The sequence below is a fragment of the Micropterus salmoides genome, unplaced genomic scaffold, assembly GCF_014851395.1.
Source record: "Micropterus salmoides isolate LMB-PRFRI ecotype aquatic unplaced genomic scaffold, ASM1485139v1 Ms_hic_scaffold_14, whole genome shotgun sequence".
Classification (NCBI taxonomy): domain Eukaryota; kingdom Metazoa; phylum Chordata; class Actinopteri; order Centrarchiformes; family Centrarchidae; genus Micropterus; species Micropterus salmoides.
Genome location: NW_024040485.1, coordinates 9,840,262 through 9,860,598, shown reverse-complemented (window position 1 = coordinate 9,860,598; position 20,337 = coordinate 9,840,262). Strand labels below are relative to the sequence as shown.

Below are 20,337 nucleotides of genomic sequence, written 5' to 3'. Positions count from 1 at the left end.
AAATCTTTTTTGAACAAAGCAAATACAAGGCTGGGAGAGAGTTTTGAATCAGAAATAATTTATTGATCCCCAAGGGGAAATCTTGTGTCACAGTTGCACACATTGCACATCGAATAGATACAAATATTATAGAAGTTGGTAGGTAAAGAAATATATAAATATAAAGTATAAATATAACATATAAAGAAAAAATATAAAAAGGAGTATTAATATGTACAATAATTACATTATTAATGGAATTGTGGTGAACAGTGAATAAATGGAAGCAGAATTGCAGCACAGAATATTGCACTTATATGTGTGCACTACAATGCCCAGTTTAATAGTTTAATAAGTGTCCTGTCAGACACTTTGAGGGAGGAGTTAAAGAGTCTGATGGCCACAGGCAGGAATGACTTCCTTTGGCGCTATTATGGTGCATTTTGGGGGATGAGTCTTGCACCGAAAGTGCTCCTGTGTTTAACCAGCACATCATCGAGTGGGTGGTGTTTTGATGGTGTGTGTGTTTGTGTGTGTTTTGGAGGATTATGGGGTCAAAGGTACGTGTGGAAAAGCAAATACAGTCAACAACATTTACTTTTCCACATTTTTTTTAAAATTTATACCTAATCAAACATGCAAAGGTTTATGTAATGAAGTGACTGTCCTTGACATGGATTAGCCCCAAATGTTGAATAACATTGATAAGGCAAGGCAAGGCAAGTTTACTTGTATAGCACAATTAAACAACAAGGTAATCCAAAGTGCTTTACATAAAACATAAAAGCAACGGGGAAATATGTAAAAGTTTAAAAGCAACATAAAATATAATAAAAGTTACAGTGTTACAAAAGAGTTAAATGGAAAAGAATAAAAAGCTAAAAACAAAGAAAAAGAAAACAGGACAGTGAAAGTTACAGTGCAGTGTAAGGTATCAGTAAAAAGAAAAATCGTAAATATTTAATTAAAAGCAATGGTAAAAAGAAAAGTCTTCAGTCTTAATTTAAAAGAACTGACTGTTTCAGCAGACCTGCAGTTATCTGCGAGTTTGTTCCAAATATACGGAGCATAATAACTGAACGCTGCTTCTCCTTGTTTAGTTTTGACTCTGGGGACAGAAAGTAGACCTGTCCCAGATGACCTGAGAGTTCTGGATGGTTCGTAACGAAGCAGAAGATCAGAAATGTATTTTGGCCCTAAACCATTTAGTGCTTTATAAACTAACAGCAGGATTTTGAAATTAATTCTTTGACATACAGGAAGCCAATGTAAAGACCTCAGAACTGGAGTCATGTTATCCAGCTTTTTGGTCTTAGTGAGGACTCGAGCAGCAGCGTTGTGAATCAGCTGCAGCTGTCTGATGGATTTCTTAGGGAGCCCTGTAAGGACACTGTTACAGTAGTCAAGTTGACTGAAGATAAATGCATGGATAAGATTTTCCAGGTTCTGCTGAGACATAAGTCCTTTAATCCTTGATATATTCTTCAGGTGGTAGTAGGCTGACTTTGTAATTGTGTTAATATGGCTCCTCAAATTCAGGTCTGAGTCCATGACTACACCAAGATTTCTGGCTTGATTTGTGGTTCTTAACATTACAGACTGAAGTCGAGCACTGACTTTCAATCGTTCCTCCCTGGTTCCAAAAACAATAACTTCAGTTTTATCCTTGTTTAATTGAAGAAAATTCTGGCACATCCAACCGTTGACCTGCTCAATACAGTTACTCAGCGCCTGTATGGGATCATAGTCCCCTGGTGAAATGGTTATGTAAGTCTGTGTGTCATCTGCATAATTATGGTAACATACTGTATCTGTTGCACTGAATGTGATCCTCTCTGCAAAACAAACTCGAACATAAACTTTGCTTTATTATGTGTCAGTAACTTCAAGGCTTTAACTGCAACATTTTCCCATAAAAAAAAAACATTATTTCTGTCTTTAAACATTACTATAATACAATCTTTGGTTATTAATTAGATTTATCTGATTCAAATTTAAAGACATAAAAAATATATATAGTTTAATACTCTTACTGCTCAGAACACAACTGTTTAGGTCTTTCCTGCTTTAGTCTTGTGTTCTCTCAGTAACCAGATGATGTTGCAACAGCTAGTTAAAGCTTATCCTGAGTTACAAAACCTTGTTTTGGAACACAAATCTGTATGGGATCATAGTTCCCTGGTGAAATGGTTATGTAAGTCTGTGTGTCATCTGCATAATTATGGTACCATATTTTGTTGTTTTTCATAATCTGAGCCAGTGGAAGCATGTAAATGTTAAACAAAAGAGGTCCCAGAATGGAGCCTTGGGGAACTCCACTCTTAGCATTTTTGTCAGCTCAGATGTGTGATTACCTATAGACACAAAGTAGTCCCTGTCCTTTAAGTAGGATTCAAACCAGTTTAGTACTGTGCCAGAAAGTCCAACCCAGTTTTCAAGTCTGTCTAGTAATATGTTGTGGTCGACCGTGTCGAATGCAGCACTGAGATCCAATAATACTAAGACTGAAATTCTGCCACTGTTAGTGTTTAAATGGATGTCATTAAAGACCTTAACAAGAGCTGTCTCAGTGCTGTGGTCGAAAACCTGACTGGAAGACATCTAAACAGTTTTTCAATGATTTTACTTAAAAATGGGAGATGTGATATGGGCCTATAATTGCTCATTAGTGAACTGTCTAGATTGCTCTTTTTTAAGAGTGGCTTAATGACTGCAGTTTTCAGGGCCTTTTGGAAAAAAATTGAGAGGAGAGACATGTTGACAATTTGTAGTAAATCTGAGTTGGCAGGATATCAAGGCAGCATGAGGAGGATTTCAGATGTTGTATTATGTCCTCCAGGTTTTTATGGTTAATAGAATCCAATTGTCTCATGCTATATGAATTGTTTTTAAGTGGACACAGGGACAAGACATATCCTGTTACTGACATGGAGGCACTGATTGCTTGTCTAATTGTTTGAATTTTGTCTGTGAAGAAGGAAGCAACTTCATTGCAGGCCCTGGTGGATAGAAGGTCGGAGGCTACAGACACAGGAGGGTTGGTTAGCCTGTCGACAGTAGCAAACAGGGCACGTGCATTATTAGTGTTTTTGGTGATGATGTCAAAGAAGAAGGACCGCCTTGCATTTCTCAGCTCTAAATTACAAATGCGAAGTCTCTCTTTATAGATGTCATAATGAACCTGGAGATTTGTTTTCCGCCACCTGCGTTCAGCTTTTCGACACTCTATTTTTTGAGTTCTAACCAGCATGGCATTTCTCCATGGAGATCTTAGACACCTCTATTTTAACATTTGTATGCACACAGAGAGCACTCTCAAAGAAAACACAGGAATGATCAGAGAGAGCAACGTCAGTCACCGCAACCTTGGAAATGTCCAGACCCTTGGAGATGACCAAGTCCAAAGTGTGCCCCTTGTTGTGCGTGGGCCTCGTCACATGTTGAGTCAGTCCATAATTATCAAGAACACAAAAAGAGTTCTTTAGTCCCTCTTTCCTGGGGGTTGTCAACATGGATGTTAAAATCAGCAACAATAATCACACAGTCAAAGTCAATACAGATTATAGACAGCAGTTCACCAAAGTCATCAAAAACGTTTGCACTGTATTTAGGGGGCCTGTAGATATTTAGAAAAATAGCTCGAGAAGAGGAATTCAGCTGAAAAGCCACATATTCAAAAGAAGCAAAATTCCCATAAGACATCTTTTTGCATTGGAGGGAGTCATTAAACAAAATGGCAACTCCACCTCCTCTCTTATGCACTCTAGCTTCACTCATAAAACTGAAGTTGGGAGGGGTAGACTCAATGGACAGCTGCACTGTTATCTTGGTCCAACCAAGTTTCAGTTAAAAACATGAAATTAAGATTGTGAGTTATTATAAAATCATTAATTAAAATTTTTTTTCCTGCCAAAGACCTAACATTTAACAAAGCTAATTTTAGTGTGTTAAAAACATTATCTGGCCCACTTTTTTCGACAGGCTGCGGCTGACGAGGAATTAATACTAAATTTGCAGGATATGTTGAGTGCTTCCTTTTTCTTAACACATTCACCATGCTTTTTCTGTTACCAATCAAGACAGGGATGGAGAAGACTACCAGCACACCGGGCCCCAGCTTGTCCTGGGAAGAGTCATGAGTGCTATTTTCCTTGTAGCCTGGACCCAGCACATATCAGACAGAGCTCACTGGGCTTTTTCGCCATTGCGGAGCGGGAAGGCGGGTTGTGCGCTGTATTTGTGACACGTGTCAAACCTTGAGGACCAAGAACCAGTGGTGGAGGTGGATGGTGAGGGGGGTTTATGGTAGAGAAAATGGGAGTGGAGCGAGGGAAGGTGCGGGGAGTAAATTTGGTCCCAGCTCTAACCAGGTCTTCCATGTGATCAGTGAAGTCCAACAGGGGGGAGAGGGGAGAAAGTGTGTCTGAAGGTGGGGATTGGGGAGGTAGAGATGTTGAATCCTCACTGTTGGTTTTCAGTGAGAGAGGTGGAGACTCTTCCTCTTGGCTCAGATGTCTCCCGTGATCAGAGCTCTCTTCCTCTGGGGGTTGGGGTGGCTCTCCTTCAAGGTTTCTGGTGTGTTGTGTTATGTCTTCTTCTTGTTTTGATTCCTCTTGTCTCTTGTCCTTGGCAGAGGGAACAGATGAGTGACGCAGAAAATAAAACAGGTTGGAGCTGAACAATTTTACTCCCGACCTGTTAAGGCGAAGTCCATCTGCCTTAAAAAGATGTCTGCGGTCCCACAGAAAGTAAAAGTAAAAGTTTTCGATGAAATGCACTGAATGGACAGTACATGCCGTTGAGAGCCACATGTTCAAAGCCATCAATCTGCTGAATCTCTCAGCTCCTCTTCGGATTGGCGGTATAGGGCCACTGATAAACACCTCAGCATTCAAAGAGCTGACTGTGTTCAACAGATTAATAAGGCTGAATTAAGATCGGTCCAGCAGAGAAAGAACAGTATTTCTGTTATATCACAAGTTTTTAAATGGACATTTGAAAGCATTCCTTGCTTTCAAGAAATTAAAAAAATGATTGTTATGTTTTATTATCATTTTAAAAGATGAATATCATTTCAGGTTTTGTGACCTGTTCATCAGGTGTTACACCTGATTGGTCTTGTCATATTGAATTATCATAGTTGTGGTCAGTTTCACATTACTGATGTTGTCATACACGCACACAAAAAATGTTGGTGGTGCAGCAGTTACAAAACATGTTCTTCACCATGTTATTATCCGCTTATCAACCATGCAAACCAATAGAGATAAGCTACACTTGAGTAAGAAGGGTAGAATGTCAAATGTGTTATGCAAAACAAGTTAACTAAACCAGCCCTGTCAAAACACAAGATTTTTCCCACGAGGGGCGTCTTCAAATATGACCCTCTGCTTAGTTTCTATATGTAGGTAAAGGGGCATGCTGCCAGTTTATCAGCTCAGGAGAGACATTTATGGTAGTACATAAGGTTAATCCTCAAAATGAAATGCTGTCTTTTGCTTGTGAATCCGGTTTTTGGTCTCAGAGTTTGGAGAGCACTCTTTGTCTGCCTCACTTGGTTTTCTCCCTGTCTCCACCTGCCTGCCCAGCTCACACTACCTGTCTGCCCACTCACGGAGAATCACTGTCTGGAGATATACCTTGCAAATTTATTGAATTATTATAAATAAATGCCCTGTGATTTCTCCTTTTACAACTGTCTCCTGGTCTGCATCTGAGTCCTCTCAGCCACCAAATGCCTAACAATTTAACAGGCTAAAACACAATCTGCAGCTCAAATAAAGGCTGACTGGTCAGATTGCATAATTTCACATGTTTATCTTGCTGGTCATAGATTGATAGATTGTAGTACTGTAGTTGTACTTTACTCAAGTATTTCCATTTTATGATACTCCACTACATGTATAATTCAATTCAATTTTTCAATTTTATTTATATAGCGCCAAATCACAACAACAGTTATCTCACAGCGCTTTTCATAAAAGAGCAGGTCTAGACCGTACTCTGTGATGATATTTACAGAAGCCCAACAGTTCCCACCAAGAGCAAGCACTACTATAAGACTGCTTACATAGTTTTCAGATCAAGATTTTATATTTAAACACCGGAATAGTTTATAAACCCGGCATTACTGCAGATTAAATTACAGTGTATAAAGTTATAATTATCCTACCATAACAACAATAAATCATTAGTAATAATATTCCAGTGATATACTGTATGTATGATAAATACAACATTTGATACTGCTAATACTTGCTACATTACTTGAGTAAGATTTGGAATGCAGGATTTTTACAGTAAAAGATCTGAATACTTTTTCCATCACTGCCTTTCTACATTTCTACTATAACTACAGTACCATGTACTACTGAATACTCATTGACCCTTTTTACTGCTGCATTAATGCAACACTGCATGAATGTTAGTACAATAGGTATTGAACATTGAGTGTTAAATAATACACGAGGAGACAGATCTATTGTCAGTAAGTGCTTCTGTGTGTGACTCGGTTGTATTGTGTAAACTGTAAATTACCGTCTATATAACAGTGCTTGATGTTTTGATAAACAATAATTTACAGTATATGTGGTCATGCACAGCCCATATGATATATAAAACATAAAATATTTTCTTATTTGGCACAATATAAATGCTTCATGGTCATTTGAAGATCATCAAATGTGCATTTAAAATTGATTCATTTTGCATTTATTATTTGGGGGTGCATTTGTGATTCATGAGCAAATGAGCAATAAAGCCATTGTCAACAAAATACAAGGGTTAAAATTATGTTAATTCTATATAAATGTGGCATCATAACTGTCCTGAAATACTACCACCCCATGGCACATTGTCACTGCCATGTCAGTTGTTACCCTGTGCAGCATGTTAGAATGGTTGTGATGGGATGTACTTTCATTAAACAATAGCTCCCCCAATGGTTCTTGAGAGAAACTGCTTCATTTAAAACATACACTGTATATACATACTGTACTTCCCTTTTTCATTAAACTCAGGTCCTGTAGTATAATAAAATGTGGATATACTGCTATGTAAATATAATTCCTTTGTTCATAATATAAGCTCTTTCTAATCGTTCTAATATTAGCTCTTATAGAAATAAATCATAATAAACTACACACTTTGTAAACATTATCAGCTGTATTGTTGATTGTATTGAAGTACAATATTACAGCAGCAAAGCAATATTAAGAAGGTTCAGTTCCCACAACTAACAACACAAAAATGTATGTTCCTGTGTCACTGTGGGTCCACTGGACTAAAAAAGGCAGTAAATGTCATACTGACGGTAGGTTTGTGTGTGTTAAAGCTTTTGTAAATAAGGCCTGGTGAGCCTCATCATGCCACAAGCCACCTGCTTACTATCTGACCCAGCTCCTGCCCCTCCCGTCCCCCCTGCGGAGAGTATGTCAAACGGACATCTGACCTGTCTTACTGGGTTTTGTTCCGGGTCACTACTCCCAGCGGAGTCAGTATGTCACAGGCATGTAAAAGTGAAGGTTCCCCGACATGCTTGCGGTGGAAACACTCCTTAATACCTCATCTTGGCATAGACTGTGAGTGTTGTCACATAAGGGCTAAAGGGATGAAGATGTAATTTTACAGTGTAGGTTTTGTTCTTGGGCTATGATGCCCTGTTTGCAGCACTGTTCTCTGGTGTTCTTTGAAGCCGACAGAATAATCCAGACAAAAGTAGACAAGCACACATTTTGTTTGTGGAGAGGTGAAGCTGTGTTCTATTTCCATTTCCAAATTGTTTGTTCTTGCAATATTCATCCTTCAAAGTCAGGTCAAATGTATTTTTTTGGCCACCTGGGGGCAGCGGAAACAAGTTGTGAACATTGACATGTCATCCCCTTTTAAGCTGATATGGTGAACTTAGCTAACAGTTGCTTATGTATACATCCTGCAGTTACAGAACAACACTATCCATCTGTTCATCTGAAGGAAATATCTGGCGCTTTAGCTGCTAAATGCTCCACCGCGTTAACCAGCTAGTCGCTAACTGTGTCCGTCTGTCATTTGGTGCTGGACAGGTAGTGTACAGTGGATTTTTCCTTTTTGGTGAAAACAGCTGCCTCCTGCAGCCAAAAATTATGCTATTAGAGTCAGAGTGAAGCAGAACAGTAAAGTTGCTGGACAGCTAAACAATGAGCTGAAACTTGGTATAAAGCAGAGGGAGCTGCAGATTCTGGTGATAATTCTCTAGGGTAGGTAGGTTCACCATTACAAGCAATCCCACTTACATTGTCACATCGTTGTCACGTTGTTATTTGATACATTGTTTTATGAAAAAAGAATTATAGCCATTTTAAGGTTTCTTCTGAATTACTGGCACAAGGTTTTTACCCTAATGACGCAGCATGCTCTGTGGGAGGAAAAGTCAGAGGGAGCTTTAAGGCCCTAAGTCACTCACAATTTCCCATGGGCCCCCAAAATTCCAGGCAGACCAAAGTCCTTTCCTGTATGGACAAGACAGATCATACCTCCAGAGGTGATGAAGGGTTTGGGGGACAAAGCTTTCTTTCACAGCTCAAGCTCTGAGACCAGGTGAAAGGAGAAAAGACGGTCATTTGATTCCCGCCCGTGGTTCTGTCACGGGAAAGTGGAAGAGTCATAGCGAAGGGGGCAGGGGAGTGAGGAAGAATAAGAGAGAGAGAGAGATAGAGAAAGAATTAGGAAGGAATTGGGTCAGCAGGTTAAGAGAGAGAGGACAGAATGGGTGAGAGAGTGGGTGTGTGGTGTTAGCTGAAGACAAATGAGGAAAATAAGAGAAAAGAGAGTGCATGAGATGGTAAGGGGGGGGGGCTGCTGTAGTTCAGGGCAAATGAGGAAAAACACAGAGGGAGTGAGTGGAAAAAGAGAAGGGGGAGGTAAAACTGTAAAGGAAAAAAGCAGAGTTGGGGGAGGATAACAAGCTGTATGTACCTCGTCTTCTCACACCTCAGGTCGCTCTTTCAACCAGACAGCTCAGGTTTAAGAGCTGTTGGTGAACAGATAGCACATGGTATGCTGGATAAAAGCAGTGACACAGAGTACAGAGCTCAAATGGGCTTACTAGTGTAAATGATATTGCAGACACAAAGCAAGCAGGGTTGTATTTAACACAAAACTCAATGGGCAAAGCTGCATCACTCACTGGTTTTGGAAATATGAAAATCCACTCTGAACTGGGCGAAGAAGTGTCAAATGAAAACCACATTTATGGTCCGGTAATAGTCTGATGTAAAGCATTTGTCACTTCACTGGGTACTACAAAAATTTACTGCCCTTAACTTTGCATGGCTTTTAATGATCCCAGTAATGCCATCAAGTGTACTAACAAGTGTTTCTTGCTCTGACGAGAAGTGTGTCACCACATTTTTCCCTTTACGGTTTTAAAATTTTCAATAAATGAATCGCATTTTGGGAACTTTTCAGGTTTCCTAAACTAAACTAAGCATACCAGGGAGGGAAAAAAGTCATATAAAGTGAAATCCACAGGCTCTTCCAAAGGAACATTTCAGTCCAGGATCCCTCTTCTTTTCTTTTTTCTTTTTTTTGCCATGATGATATGTTGTGCAGATGTTGGGAAACGCTTTCCATCTCACTGCAAACAATAACAGCAGCAGCGGAAGTCCCCCAGGAGAGGTTCACGCTCTGAAACGTGCTAACACACACACCTACACACAGGCAGACACATGTGCACGCACAAATGGGAGCACGGACACACACATGCGCTTTTACAGACACAAACTCAAACACCTTTAGATTTTTAGACAAGTCATGGATTCAGACACTGTCTCACCCGCTCTCTCTCACGCACACATGCTCTCCATTCAGTTTGAGAAGACACTTATTGTAGAGACATATGCTTCTCGCATTGAGACATTAAAGAAACACATGTAGACCATAATCCTAACCATATATATTACAGTGTTTCACAAATTATTCATGTCGGCGCATCTCACCACTTTAAACAGTCGACAAAAGTAGTCTAAAAATAGTATTATTGGCACAACTGGTGTTTAGTTGCATAATCAGTTAATCTTTTTATATGTTTTTAATTCTTGTCGTAAAGTCTTGTCGTACTTTTTCTCAACTAAAGTAAATGCTTATGCTGTATGACAAAGAGCAAAACCTCATCTCAAATCTCCAAAACCATTAGCTATTTCTTCCTTTCACTCGGTTTTAAATCGCATGAAACACTTTTTTCAAAACACTACACAGAATCCTCTGCCTAAGACACAAAAATCTAACAGGAAGTGGCTTGCTTTCCTTACCCAAATACAACCAGTCAAAATGCTACACTTCTTCGCCAGGTCACACACCCACTCCTCACATGTGCAAAGACTAACTGCTTTACTGATCACTAACCAATCGCTGCTTTAGTATACAATAGACCTGTAAATAGGTCAAATGTCAGATTACCTGTTTTGAACAATGGTTGCCAACAATGGACAGACAGCAAGGGGAGAAGGAGGGAGAGGCAGGGGACGACAACGAGGACAAGTTCAAGGAGGAAGAGTTGGAAGAGGAGGAGGACGAGGGCAAAGAAGAGAAGGAAAGACAGCCATCACTGATGAGTTCAGGGCCGCACTTATTGATCATGCGGTCAACCTCAGGTTGCAAGCATTTTGACTGGTTGTATTTGGGAAAGGAAAGCAAGTCACTTCCTTTTAGAGGATTGTGTGTAGTGTTTTGAAAAAAGTGCTTTGTGCAGTTGAAAACGGAGTGAAAGGCTAAGAAATAGCTCATTTTTCTGGAGATTTGGGGTGAGGTTTTGCTCTTTGAGTGAGAGGTTTCAAAAATTGTTTGACATGTAAAGATTTTGTGTGTAAGCAGTTGTAAAAAACTGTAAAGCAAATTTTCTCTACCTGGTGGTGGAGGGTCTATGACTGAAATTTATTTACAGTACTGTGGAAAATCTCTTACAGGCAATGAAATTGGTCTGTGGTGAGATAGGTGTGGAGTGTTACAGTAAGGCTGCATCCAGCACACCAGAGGGTTTTCCTCCTTTGCTTGGCAAGGGACAAGGTTACATGTGATGTGGACGAAGTCCTCTGGCCAGACCCAGCACAAAGATGTGATGCTGAGGCAGAATGAATCTCTCATTGACTTTTATTTTGCAGTTGCACGCTTTTTTTGCACACATTTTTGAGTGTAATAGGCTTTTCATTTAGAGTTTTCTTTGTTCTTTGGGCTTACAGTACTGTATTTTTATGCAAGTGCTGAATATACAGATATTCAATACTGTATTACTTGCAGTACTTACAGTATACTATATATTTAGTATACTAAGTTGTGATTAATATACTTTTTTAAATTGGAAAATGTGTTTCCTATAAACAAAACAGATTTTAACTACATGCCATGGACGCTGCGCTCAATTTTTTGATGTATGTCTAAAGAATGCTCTGTATACTGTTTTATATATTGATTGGCTGTGTTTATGCTTTGAAAGCAGTGTTTGGGGAGTGTATTTTAAACAGACGGTTTTAAGAAATGTGTCTTAGCAATTGTGAAAAACTGTATTACAGCTCTAACCCCTAACCTCTGCACTTCCTGTGCTCTTCTTCTTCTATCTCATTACAATTCACTTGTACTGATTGTATTTGTTAATGCTAACTTCTTTCTGTAGGAATTCACCCTATTGATGCTGTATGTTCTAATAACTCTTATAGTATTTATTGTCACTTTTAGATATCTTACTTTATTAATGCTTTATTGATGCTTGTGTGTTGTTCCTCAAATGTAAGTCGCTTCTGATAGAAGCATCTATATGAGTAAATGTAAATACACAATTTCATTGAAACAAAAAAAATGCACAGAAGGGAAAAAATACAAAAATGCACAGCCCTGTTCTAATCCATATGATGTTTCAGCATTGGGCCACATGTTCTCATCCACATCACATCTAATGTCATCTCTCGCTTTGTACCTGGACACTTTCCCTGGTTCAGATACTCAATTCAATTCAATCTATCTTTATTGGCATGAATGTAAAACAACAATACTATTATTATATACTCCCTCTCCCTGGCCCAATTCTTCGTCTCCCTTGTTCAGACATTATTCTTTCTTTCTCTCCTCTGTGTTGTTCTGTATCCACATTAGATAAACTCAACTCCAGAATGTCCCCCTTTTACTGCATTGTGTATGTAATTGAAAGAACTTCAACACATGGCTGTCTCTGGTTGAGACTGGAATTAGCTGTGGTATCTATTTTACCCAAATTACAATAAATCAGCTATTTCTCAATGTTTCAATGATAAGTTCATTTAGAAATGATGATGACGATGATGATTTTGAAAATGATGTCTTAATTTCTGACATAACACAAAAAACATACATTTGGTATTGGGTAAACTTATATGTAAAGACGTAAACAGCATTTTAGAAATGGGTTAATTGACTGCATATTCTGTGGAAACAACATGAATTGTGTTAGTGGTATGGTAGGAACAGACCGATGTAGGGCTAATTGTGTTTAGAGTTTTAAAAATGTGATTACAGATAGGATAAAAGGATGTTAGCAGTTGTAAAAAACTGTAATTTGGAGTTGTATTTGTCTCCATCTAGTTAGTATTGCACTTGGTTGTTGGACATGGGAGAGACAGATGATTTACAAAATGGTCAATCTTGACACAGCGAGACAGAGAGAGATATATTCACTTTCAAACTCTAATACAAAAAAAAAACGTGGATCTTTTTTTTTTTAACACCACACCCCCAGCTGAATGTAGAAACAAATACAAATAATAAATTAAGAAAATTGAATAAAATCAACTAATGAATTATCATTATTATTATAAAAAGCATGAAAAAAGGTGTCTCAAAGCTTCAGAAATATAATGTCAAGTCAAATACCCATGATAGTGCACAATCAAACCCAACATGCCATGATATTGCACGCCATCTCTCTTCACTGTCAAATATGGCCGAATTTGCTTGAATTAAGACTTAAAAAGAGACGTATGTGAAACAGCTATCCACAAAAAGCCTAATTTATCCCTAGGACATGCTATGCAATACATGCCTTCAAGTGAATTTTAATGGAACTTAATAGAAGGAATGCCGTTGTGCTGCTGGTGACTGGAAAGTTCACCATAAAATTACAGATGGAGTCAATTTTATGATCCTCTTTCACAGTAGTCAGCGGGAAATGAGAGCTTTGCTTTCATGGTCATAAGCTGTGCAACAGTTTTACTGTGAGGAAAATCCCAGAGCTCCCCTGTACTGACTCTGCTTCTGAAATCTTTGTAGTTTCTCCTCCTTAGACATTTGTTACCTTTTATACTACAATAACAGAGAATTGAAGGGTGCAGAGTTTCAGCTGTATGGCCTTTGGGAAAGACTTCAATCCACCTTTGCCTCGTTTTCTGTGATTGCCTTCAACTAGTGTTTTCATGCTTTTTTTTAAGGAATGTTAACGCTGGGCAAGAAGTGATGATGAAACTACATTGTTGATTTTAATGAACTATTTATACAACACGTTAGAGGGGAAAGCCCAGAATGAATTTCATATGAATGCAAGCTTAAGATAAATCCCTTTTACTAAAAGATCAGTGAATTTTGAGAGAGCAGCAGCAATCCCCTTTAGCCTCTCCCACACCTGACTGACAGTCAGCCCTTTCCATGATATCACTGCTGGCTTTGAGATATAGAAAGTTTCCTTTGTTTGTTGTTGTCTTTGCAGTGCTCTTCCAAAGTGAGAAGGGATGAATATGAGAGGAGGATTGGTGAGGGGGTAGAGCAGGCAGGCATCTTTCAGATATCACAATATATCAGTCTTGCTTTTATCAAAATATGTGCTGGAGTCCTGCCTTAACTCACCAGCCCAAACATGCCCTCCAACATCACTTCAACCTCACTCTGCTGGTTGTCCCTAGTTTGTCTTAGATCATTTTCAGCAGACACCAGTGTTCACTAAACATAAAGAGAGCATAAGGGACAACTGCTCTTAGAATATCAAATATTTTGGTGAATGGAAATATAAGGGGTTTAACTGGCAACCAAGCAGCACCCAAAATGCTCACATGATGAGCATCCTCGCCACACTGCAGCAATGTGCGGGACAGATGTCTGTCTGTGGCACAGGAGGTAGCATTACAGCACTGAAATCATCTCTTAAAACACTGCTCTTGCTCAAGAAAAAATAGTCTTTAAAGGCAAAGACGCATTGCTGTAGGTCTCAGGCTTATACTTAAAGAGGAATAATCACAGGTTGTATAGTCGGTACAGAGAGGGAAGTGGTTGGCTGTAAACCTCGACCTGATCTCACACTAATGAGCTTTTGTATAAACACGTCGAGCACCCGTCATTGGTTCTCTGCAGGCTATTCGCTTTCAGTTGTAAACTGTTTAGTCCAAGATTTGCCAGATCTGTCTATGTTCCTGTCTTCAGCTGGCTGCTTCTCTGTACTCGCTGCCATAACAGTAGTCAAGAACTATCTCTGTGCAAGTCACTGGCATAGAGACACGGATACACACACACACACACACACACACATACACACACGACTGGGAGTAGGTGGGTCAATAGATACAGTATATCTTGTCTTTTATTAGAGAAACGCTTGACTATCATGACATAGACAGAATTACAGTGATTCCATGTTTTTTCATTTCAAATGAGACTCGGCTAATAAACCTTAGCAACAAAAAGTTGCCTATTATTTGATTATTAATGATTGATGATTGATTATTAACTCTTAAATCCCTTTCAGCCCATGTCTTAGTCACAAACACTGAGCACTCAACTTTAAAAGTGAAAAATTCCAACTCATATCCTTCTTTACACAGAACACCACAGGAGGTGTAGATACTTGTAACTCCTAATTGATAGCCTATGTGGAGGGATGTCTTCAGCTATTAATGCTTCAAACATTGCACTTCCCTCAGTCCTGTGTGGGCCAAACACATGGTGTATTAATTAAGAAACAATGCCCCCTTTCTCAGAGAGACAGAGAGAAAAGGGGGGAGGAATAGGGGGGAAGAGGAGGGAGAAGGAGAGACAAGGAGGTGGAGTAATAAAGCACATCCCTTTTCCATATTGCAATACGTTTAACCCAGTTTCTCATGAGAAAAAAGTGAAGCATTAGTATCAGTGTGCCTGAAAGTAAGGGCACACTGATACAAACCAGTGACAAATTTTTAACTGCTGCTATATAGCAAATGTTTTCCTTGTTTGTACTTTTTTCAACATTTTACTGCTGTTTCTTCTTTCTCCCTTATTTTCTATATGGATTTCCATATTTCTATAATACACTCATAAATACACAGCACCACCGTAAAGTTTGCCAGAGCACCATTTGGGTATGAGAATGGATGTAGACATAGAGGCCCTGTAGAAAATCCAGGAAGTTAATTTTGGAAGACTTCCATGAAGCATTCTGGAAAGATCAACTTGCAGCCAAATAAATTAGAACCTCCAGAGTTGTGAGAGTTTGCAGATGAATGAGATTCACCCCATCCAACCTGCCTCTGGGTGTCTAGTTTCTGTCTATTACCTTCTCATCCCAGAACACACTGCAGTCACAAAGAGCCATCACACACCATAAACACCACTCTTTGGGCATGTGAGTACACTTTCATGTTTCCAACAGTAGGGGTCTCTCTAAGGATTTGCTGAATGAAAGCCAAATTGCTCAGCAATTAGACAACCCCTTGTTTACAAATTAAGCTCAACTCCTCAAGCATGGGGAGGGCAAGTAACTAATCTTGTGCCCAGTGACTCCATTGGTGCAGCCTGGAAGTAGGCAGCAAGTTTATTGGCTCTTGAAGCTTACAAAGGAGAGAAAATAAGATTTATGTTTTTAGATTTAGGTCTTTCCCTCACTCAGTTGTTCCAATTTCTCAGTTTGTTTTGCTGGCATGAAATCTGAAATATGCTGCCAAATCAGTAGTAAAGAAATCAGGTGAAGAAAAAGAGGGGGAAAGAACAATTTCTCTATTTATCTCTTTGTGTGCGTTAGTTTTATTATTTCAGCTTCTTGTTTTTCTTGTCAACCTTCATTGGTAGAAGCACATTTCATCAGCTTTTGCACTTAAGTACAACTTGGGTATACTGTACATTCCCCATTTTGATCCATTTTGTGCCACTTTAAACCTCTTTAACTTTACAGTTGAATATGTTATACAAAACATAAGATCAGGCTTATAAATATAATGTATGTCTTGAAGATCTACTCAACTGCAGGGCCATAGTATTTTTTATTAATTTAATCATTAATTAAATTAAGTTCAATTATATTTTATGTATATTTGTCCCCTTAAAGCCTTTGCCATTTTGCTGAGATATTACCCTGAAGGGAGAAATATCTCCAGCTAATATATTTTAAGTTCAGTTAATATTTGTTGTCTAACAATAACACTAAGAGTCAACAGCCATGCCAGGAGCACTGTAAGGGCTTCTCTTAAGAAGGCTGATGTTTAGCAGTTATAAAGTTTTGGTGTCTAGGTTTAATGTGTTACAATGCTAACAGTTGCTAATTAGCACTAAACACAAAGTTTCGCCGAGGCTAAATGACGTTCATTTTGCAGGTATTTGGTAATAAATGAAAAGATTGGACATATTGAAAATTTGCCCTGATGATGGCGCTAGATAGGAAGTCAGGGGATCACCAAAGGTACTATTATTTATCATGTGGGGGACATGAATGTTCGCGCCAAGTTTTATGGCAATCTATCCAATATTTGACGAGACATTTTATTTTAAACAACTGTCAACCTTATGTGCCAAAGGAAAACCCAGGGATCACTAGGAGACATCGTCAGGAAACCATGAATGTCTTTACTTCCATCAGGTAGTATAATACTTTTTATTTGAATAATTCAGGACTTAGAGAGGTCTAAATACTCTCACTGCTTTAGTCCTCACAGCAAAGACTGAAAAATAATAGATGATGCTGGCAGTGTTTTAACCTCATCGACACTATGGGTCTGGCCAAAACACAAAATAACTTTACTGAAGCCTTTTCAGAAGTTGAGTCACTGCCCAGCATTTACAGTCAATGTTTTTTTTATCAGGAAAGTGTTGCGCTTAATTTCACAGACTCTATTGCAAATCAGATTTCAAATGATCAGAACTTCCATGTTGCATATAAGTGGTCTGTCAGTCAGTTGTAACTGCTTCTTTATTGAGTGTGATCAAGCTTTAGCCAAACATCTGGAGCCAAACCTAACCCCAGACTATTATTAAGTGTATGTGTAGCACATATCTGGAGCTTGTCTGACAAAACCACCCAGTATGGGGATATGTGGGTAACAGTGGTTTCTGTAACATAGCTGCAGCTATAAGGCATTGATGTGACATCATGTCTTGAATTACACCGAGATGATCGTGGGCTGACGAGGCCACTTGTCACATTTGTCAAAGGAGTAAGAGCTTTCTATGAAACCTTCTCCCTGAAAAACAGAACATAGTTTATCCAAGATGAATTATGTCATAAAATAAATATAAAAGCAGAAGATTCATTCATTCACACATATCACTTCTGTCTCTTTTGTTGTGTTTACAAAGGACTTTTTCCTTATTCCAACTTTCAAACCTTCAATCTCAAATCTTATTTTAGGCTTTTCGTCTCACTGAACTACAGCAACTTTTCTTAGAGACTGAACAATGTGCCCACATTTCTCACCCACTTACACCTAAACAGGAACTTTCAAAGTATAGCTTTTACCGCACTGTGTGTGTATGTCTGTGTTGTATGCGTGCATCTCCATCCATGAGTGTAGTCGTGCATGGGTGTGCGTTTGCTTCACAGTTTATGCATATATGTGATTTTCTACGTTATATTTGTTCCAAGGTATCAATTTGGTGAGCAGAGCTTGACTTGGTGGCCAGTAATAAACTTCTATTCCAGTGCTGCCTGTGCAGTGGCCTTCACCACAGGCAACTATGTGGCTGGCCACCCGTGCCACCACAAGGAGAGCCATACATTTGACTGGTATGAGTTACTGCCCATTTACTTCAGCTCTCAGACACAGGGCCACAAAGTGGTGCATCAAGATGTCAGGCTTCAAAGTAGCTTTGAGTTTCAAGAGCAATCATTTGGAGGGTTTAAATTGAGATTTTTGAAAAACTTAATTTTATGTTTCTGAATGATTACGCATGACTGACCATCATGAATTCTCTGAGGGCATGATAGAGTACATTGTGGTGTCTGGTTTGAAACAATGTTATTAATTTTATGGAATAATTTTGTTAATAAAATGTAAGGTTTAACAATTTAAAAGTTTTAGCTACTAATATACAGTATGTAGCTTTTTTGGCTCATGTGCCACAAAAAGAGACATAAATGGTGAAGCAAACTTCAGTCACTGCTCTTTGGCTTTGTTTGGCAGTTTACTTAAAGATATACTGTTTACTGGAAAAATGAGAAGACAGCATTCAGCACAATATGAGGTACTAATTAGGAAATTAGGGGGAAAGGGGGAAAAAATTCAGCTTTACAAATCTTAAAAATGAACAATTTTGCTTAACTGCAACATGTTTTAATCAAGAACTCTTTCTGACAATCAGCAATGATGGCAATATTCTATATTTCTTTGTTGCTGTCAACTCCATGCCATGATCTTTCCAGAATGCCATGAAAAGACTGACACCAACAATGACTTGATCCTACTAACAATTATTTTCTGTGTAACCAAAGCCTGATATGTTTCTTAGGGCTCCATTTGTGTCCAAAAGCTATTAAAAACAGGTGTTCCTTCATTAAGATAAACTTGGGCACTGTAGTTTATACCACCCTGCTGCTTATATTCAGAGCACCAAATGTGTATTAATCATCAGCTGAAATAGTCCCCAAGAAATGCACTATTTTCTCAACTGTTAACTGTCTGTTTTAGGAAATTACTACACCTTCTATGAATAAGGGTGAAACTATAAATTTGTGACCTGGTTTTAAAGAATCATTAGGGACTGGGAGTCACAGACAGGGTAGGGAAGTCAGAGAGAAATTGACTCATTTGGTTTGGGTGTTTTCTTAGGCTTTGTTGACAATATAAAACATCTGAATAGGTGCTTTGTTGATTGACTACAATGCTGTTGTTCTGTTTCCTGTATGGCCCCCACTCTGCAGGCTTTCCCTCACTCTCCACAAAATGGGCCATCAAACACAATTATTAGATCAAAACAATAATAACTTCCTCCTGAATTCAATCCTGGCATTTTTTTTAAAGACCTGTATAGCTGACAGGAAAAATGTAATATATAGGAAAAAATGCTACCTGAATCATGGTGAAAGCAAAGCTGCCTTTGGAAACAATGACACTCCTATTGGGAGGAGAGATTCCACATGCAGGAATGTGTTCTCACTCTGTTTAAATGATTCCAGACATGCTGCTCTTCCTATTGGCTTTACGCAGGGTGCGCAGGCAGCGTGCATGAGACTATGGGCGTATGCATGCGTACACTCCCACCCCCTCCACTCTCCATCCATACAATCACACACTTGAATATTTTTGTAGTCGGAGCTCCACTGATCTGTAGCACCCGTTGCTGCATCACTTGTCAGTGACTTTATGGCACGACGCTTCTGAAACCAAAATGTACACCCAGCTGCTCTGACACTTCTGTGTTTGAACCTTATTCAAAGAAGTGAGTACCTCCAATGGAAAATGCAATGGATCAATGTCACTCAAAAATGCTCATAATGGTCTTTTATGTTATTGCAGGTCCACCCAGCAGCTTCCTCTCCTTGGATTTGGCATTCTTTGACAGCCAGATGTTGGCCAGAAAAAAAGACTTTTGGGTGGTGCCAACTTCTCTTAATAAGAGTAAGAGAAAATTTAAGGAGAAACAATAGCTGAGATGGGTTGAAATAAAGATATGGATTTCTTTAGAGAAGCTGTAATCAATATATTTTATATTAAAAATGGATTATATGACCACTTGTATATGACAGGGGTTTATCCACAGAGAAATATCACCGAACTCTGCAGTTCGTTTTTAACTGCATGCAGGTTTTCAGCTAAAAAGCTCTGTTAAATCCAGTTTAATGTTACACTACCTGCCCAGCACCAAACGGCACACAGATACAGTCAGCAACTAGCTGGTGTGCATAATGGAGCATTTAGCAGCTAAAGAGCCAGATATTACCCTCTGGAGTTGGTGTAAGTTCAAACTGTGAGGTGCGCCTCCCCAGGGGGGCGTGGGAGTTTAGGAGCAACAGGAAGGTGAGACATGCTTAAGTAGAAAGTGCAGGTAAATGCTTTGTTATAAAAACAATGAGAGGTTAGCTATTGTAGTTTGGCTTGCTGATTTGACCCGTTTATCAACACATTCAGGAGTTGGAGCAGCAGCAGTGGATGGCACATACGGCTCATGGAGATAATTAAGGTCCAGTTCTCT

The 20,337-nt window shown here is 39.0% G+C and overlaps 1 protein-coding gene across 1 annotated transcript in view; it reads left to right on the top strand.

The window, feature by feature from the left end:
- The window catches only part of LOC119901832 (collagen alpha-1(XI) chain-like), a 116,783-nt gene that overhangs the window by 623 nt on the left and 95,823 nt on the right, over nucleotides 1-20,337 (top strand). The window contains exon 2 of the mRNA XM_038717541.1: nucleotides 19,662-19,763. Within this exon, the coding sequence (XP_038573469.1) occupies nucleotides 19,712-19,763 (52 nt within the window). The 5' untranslated portion in view covers nucleotides 19,662-19,711. The remainder of the gene's footprint in view (nucleotides 1-19,661; nucleotides 19,764-20,337) is intronic.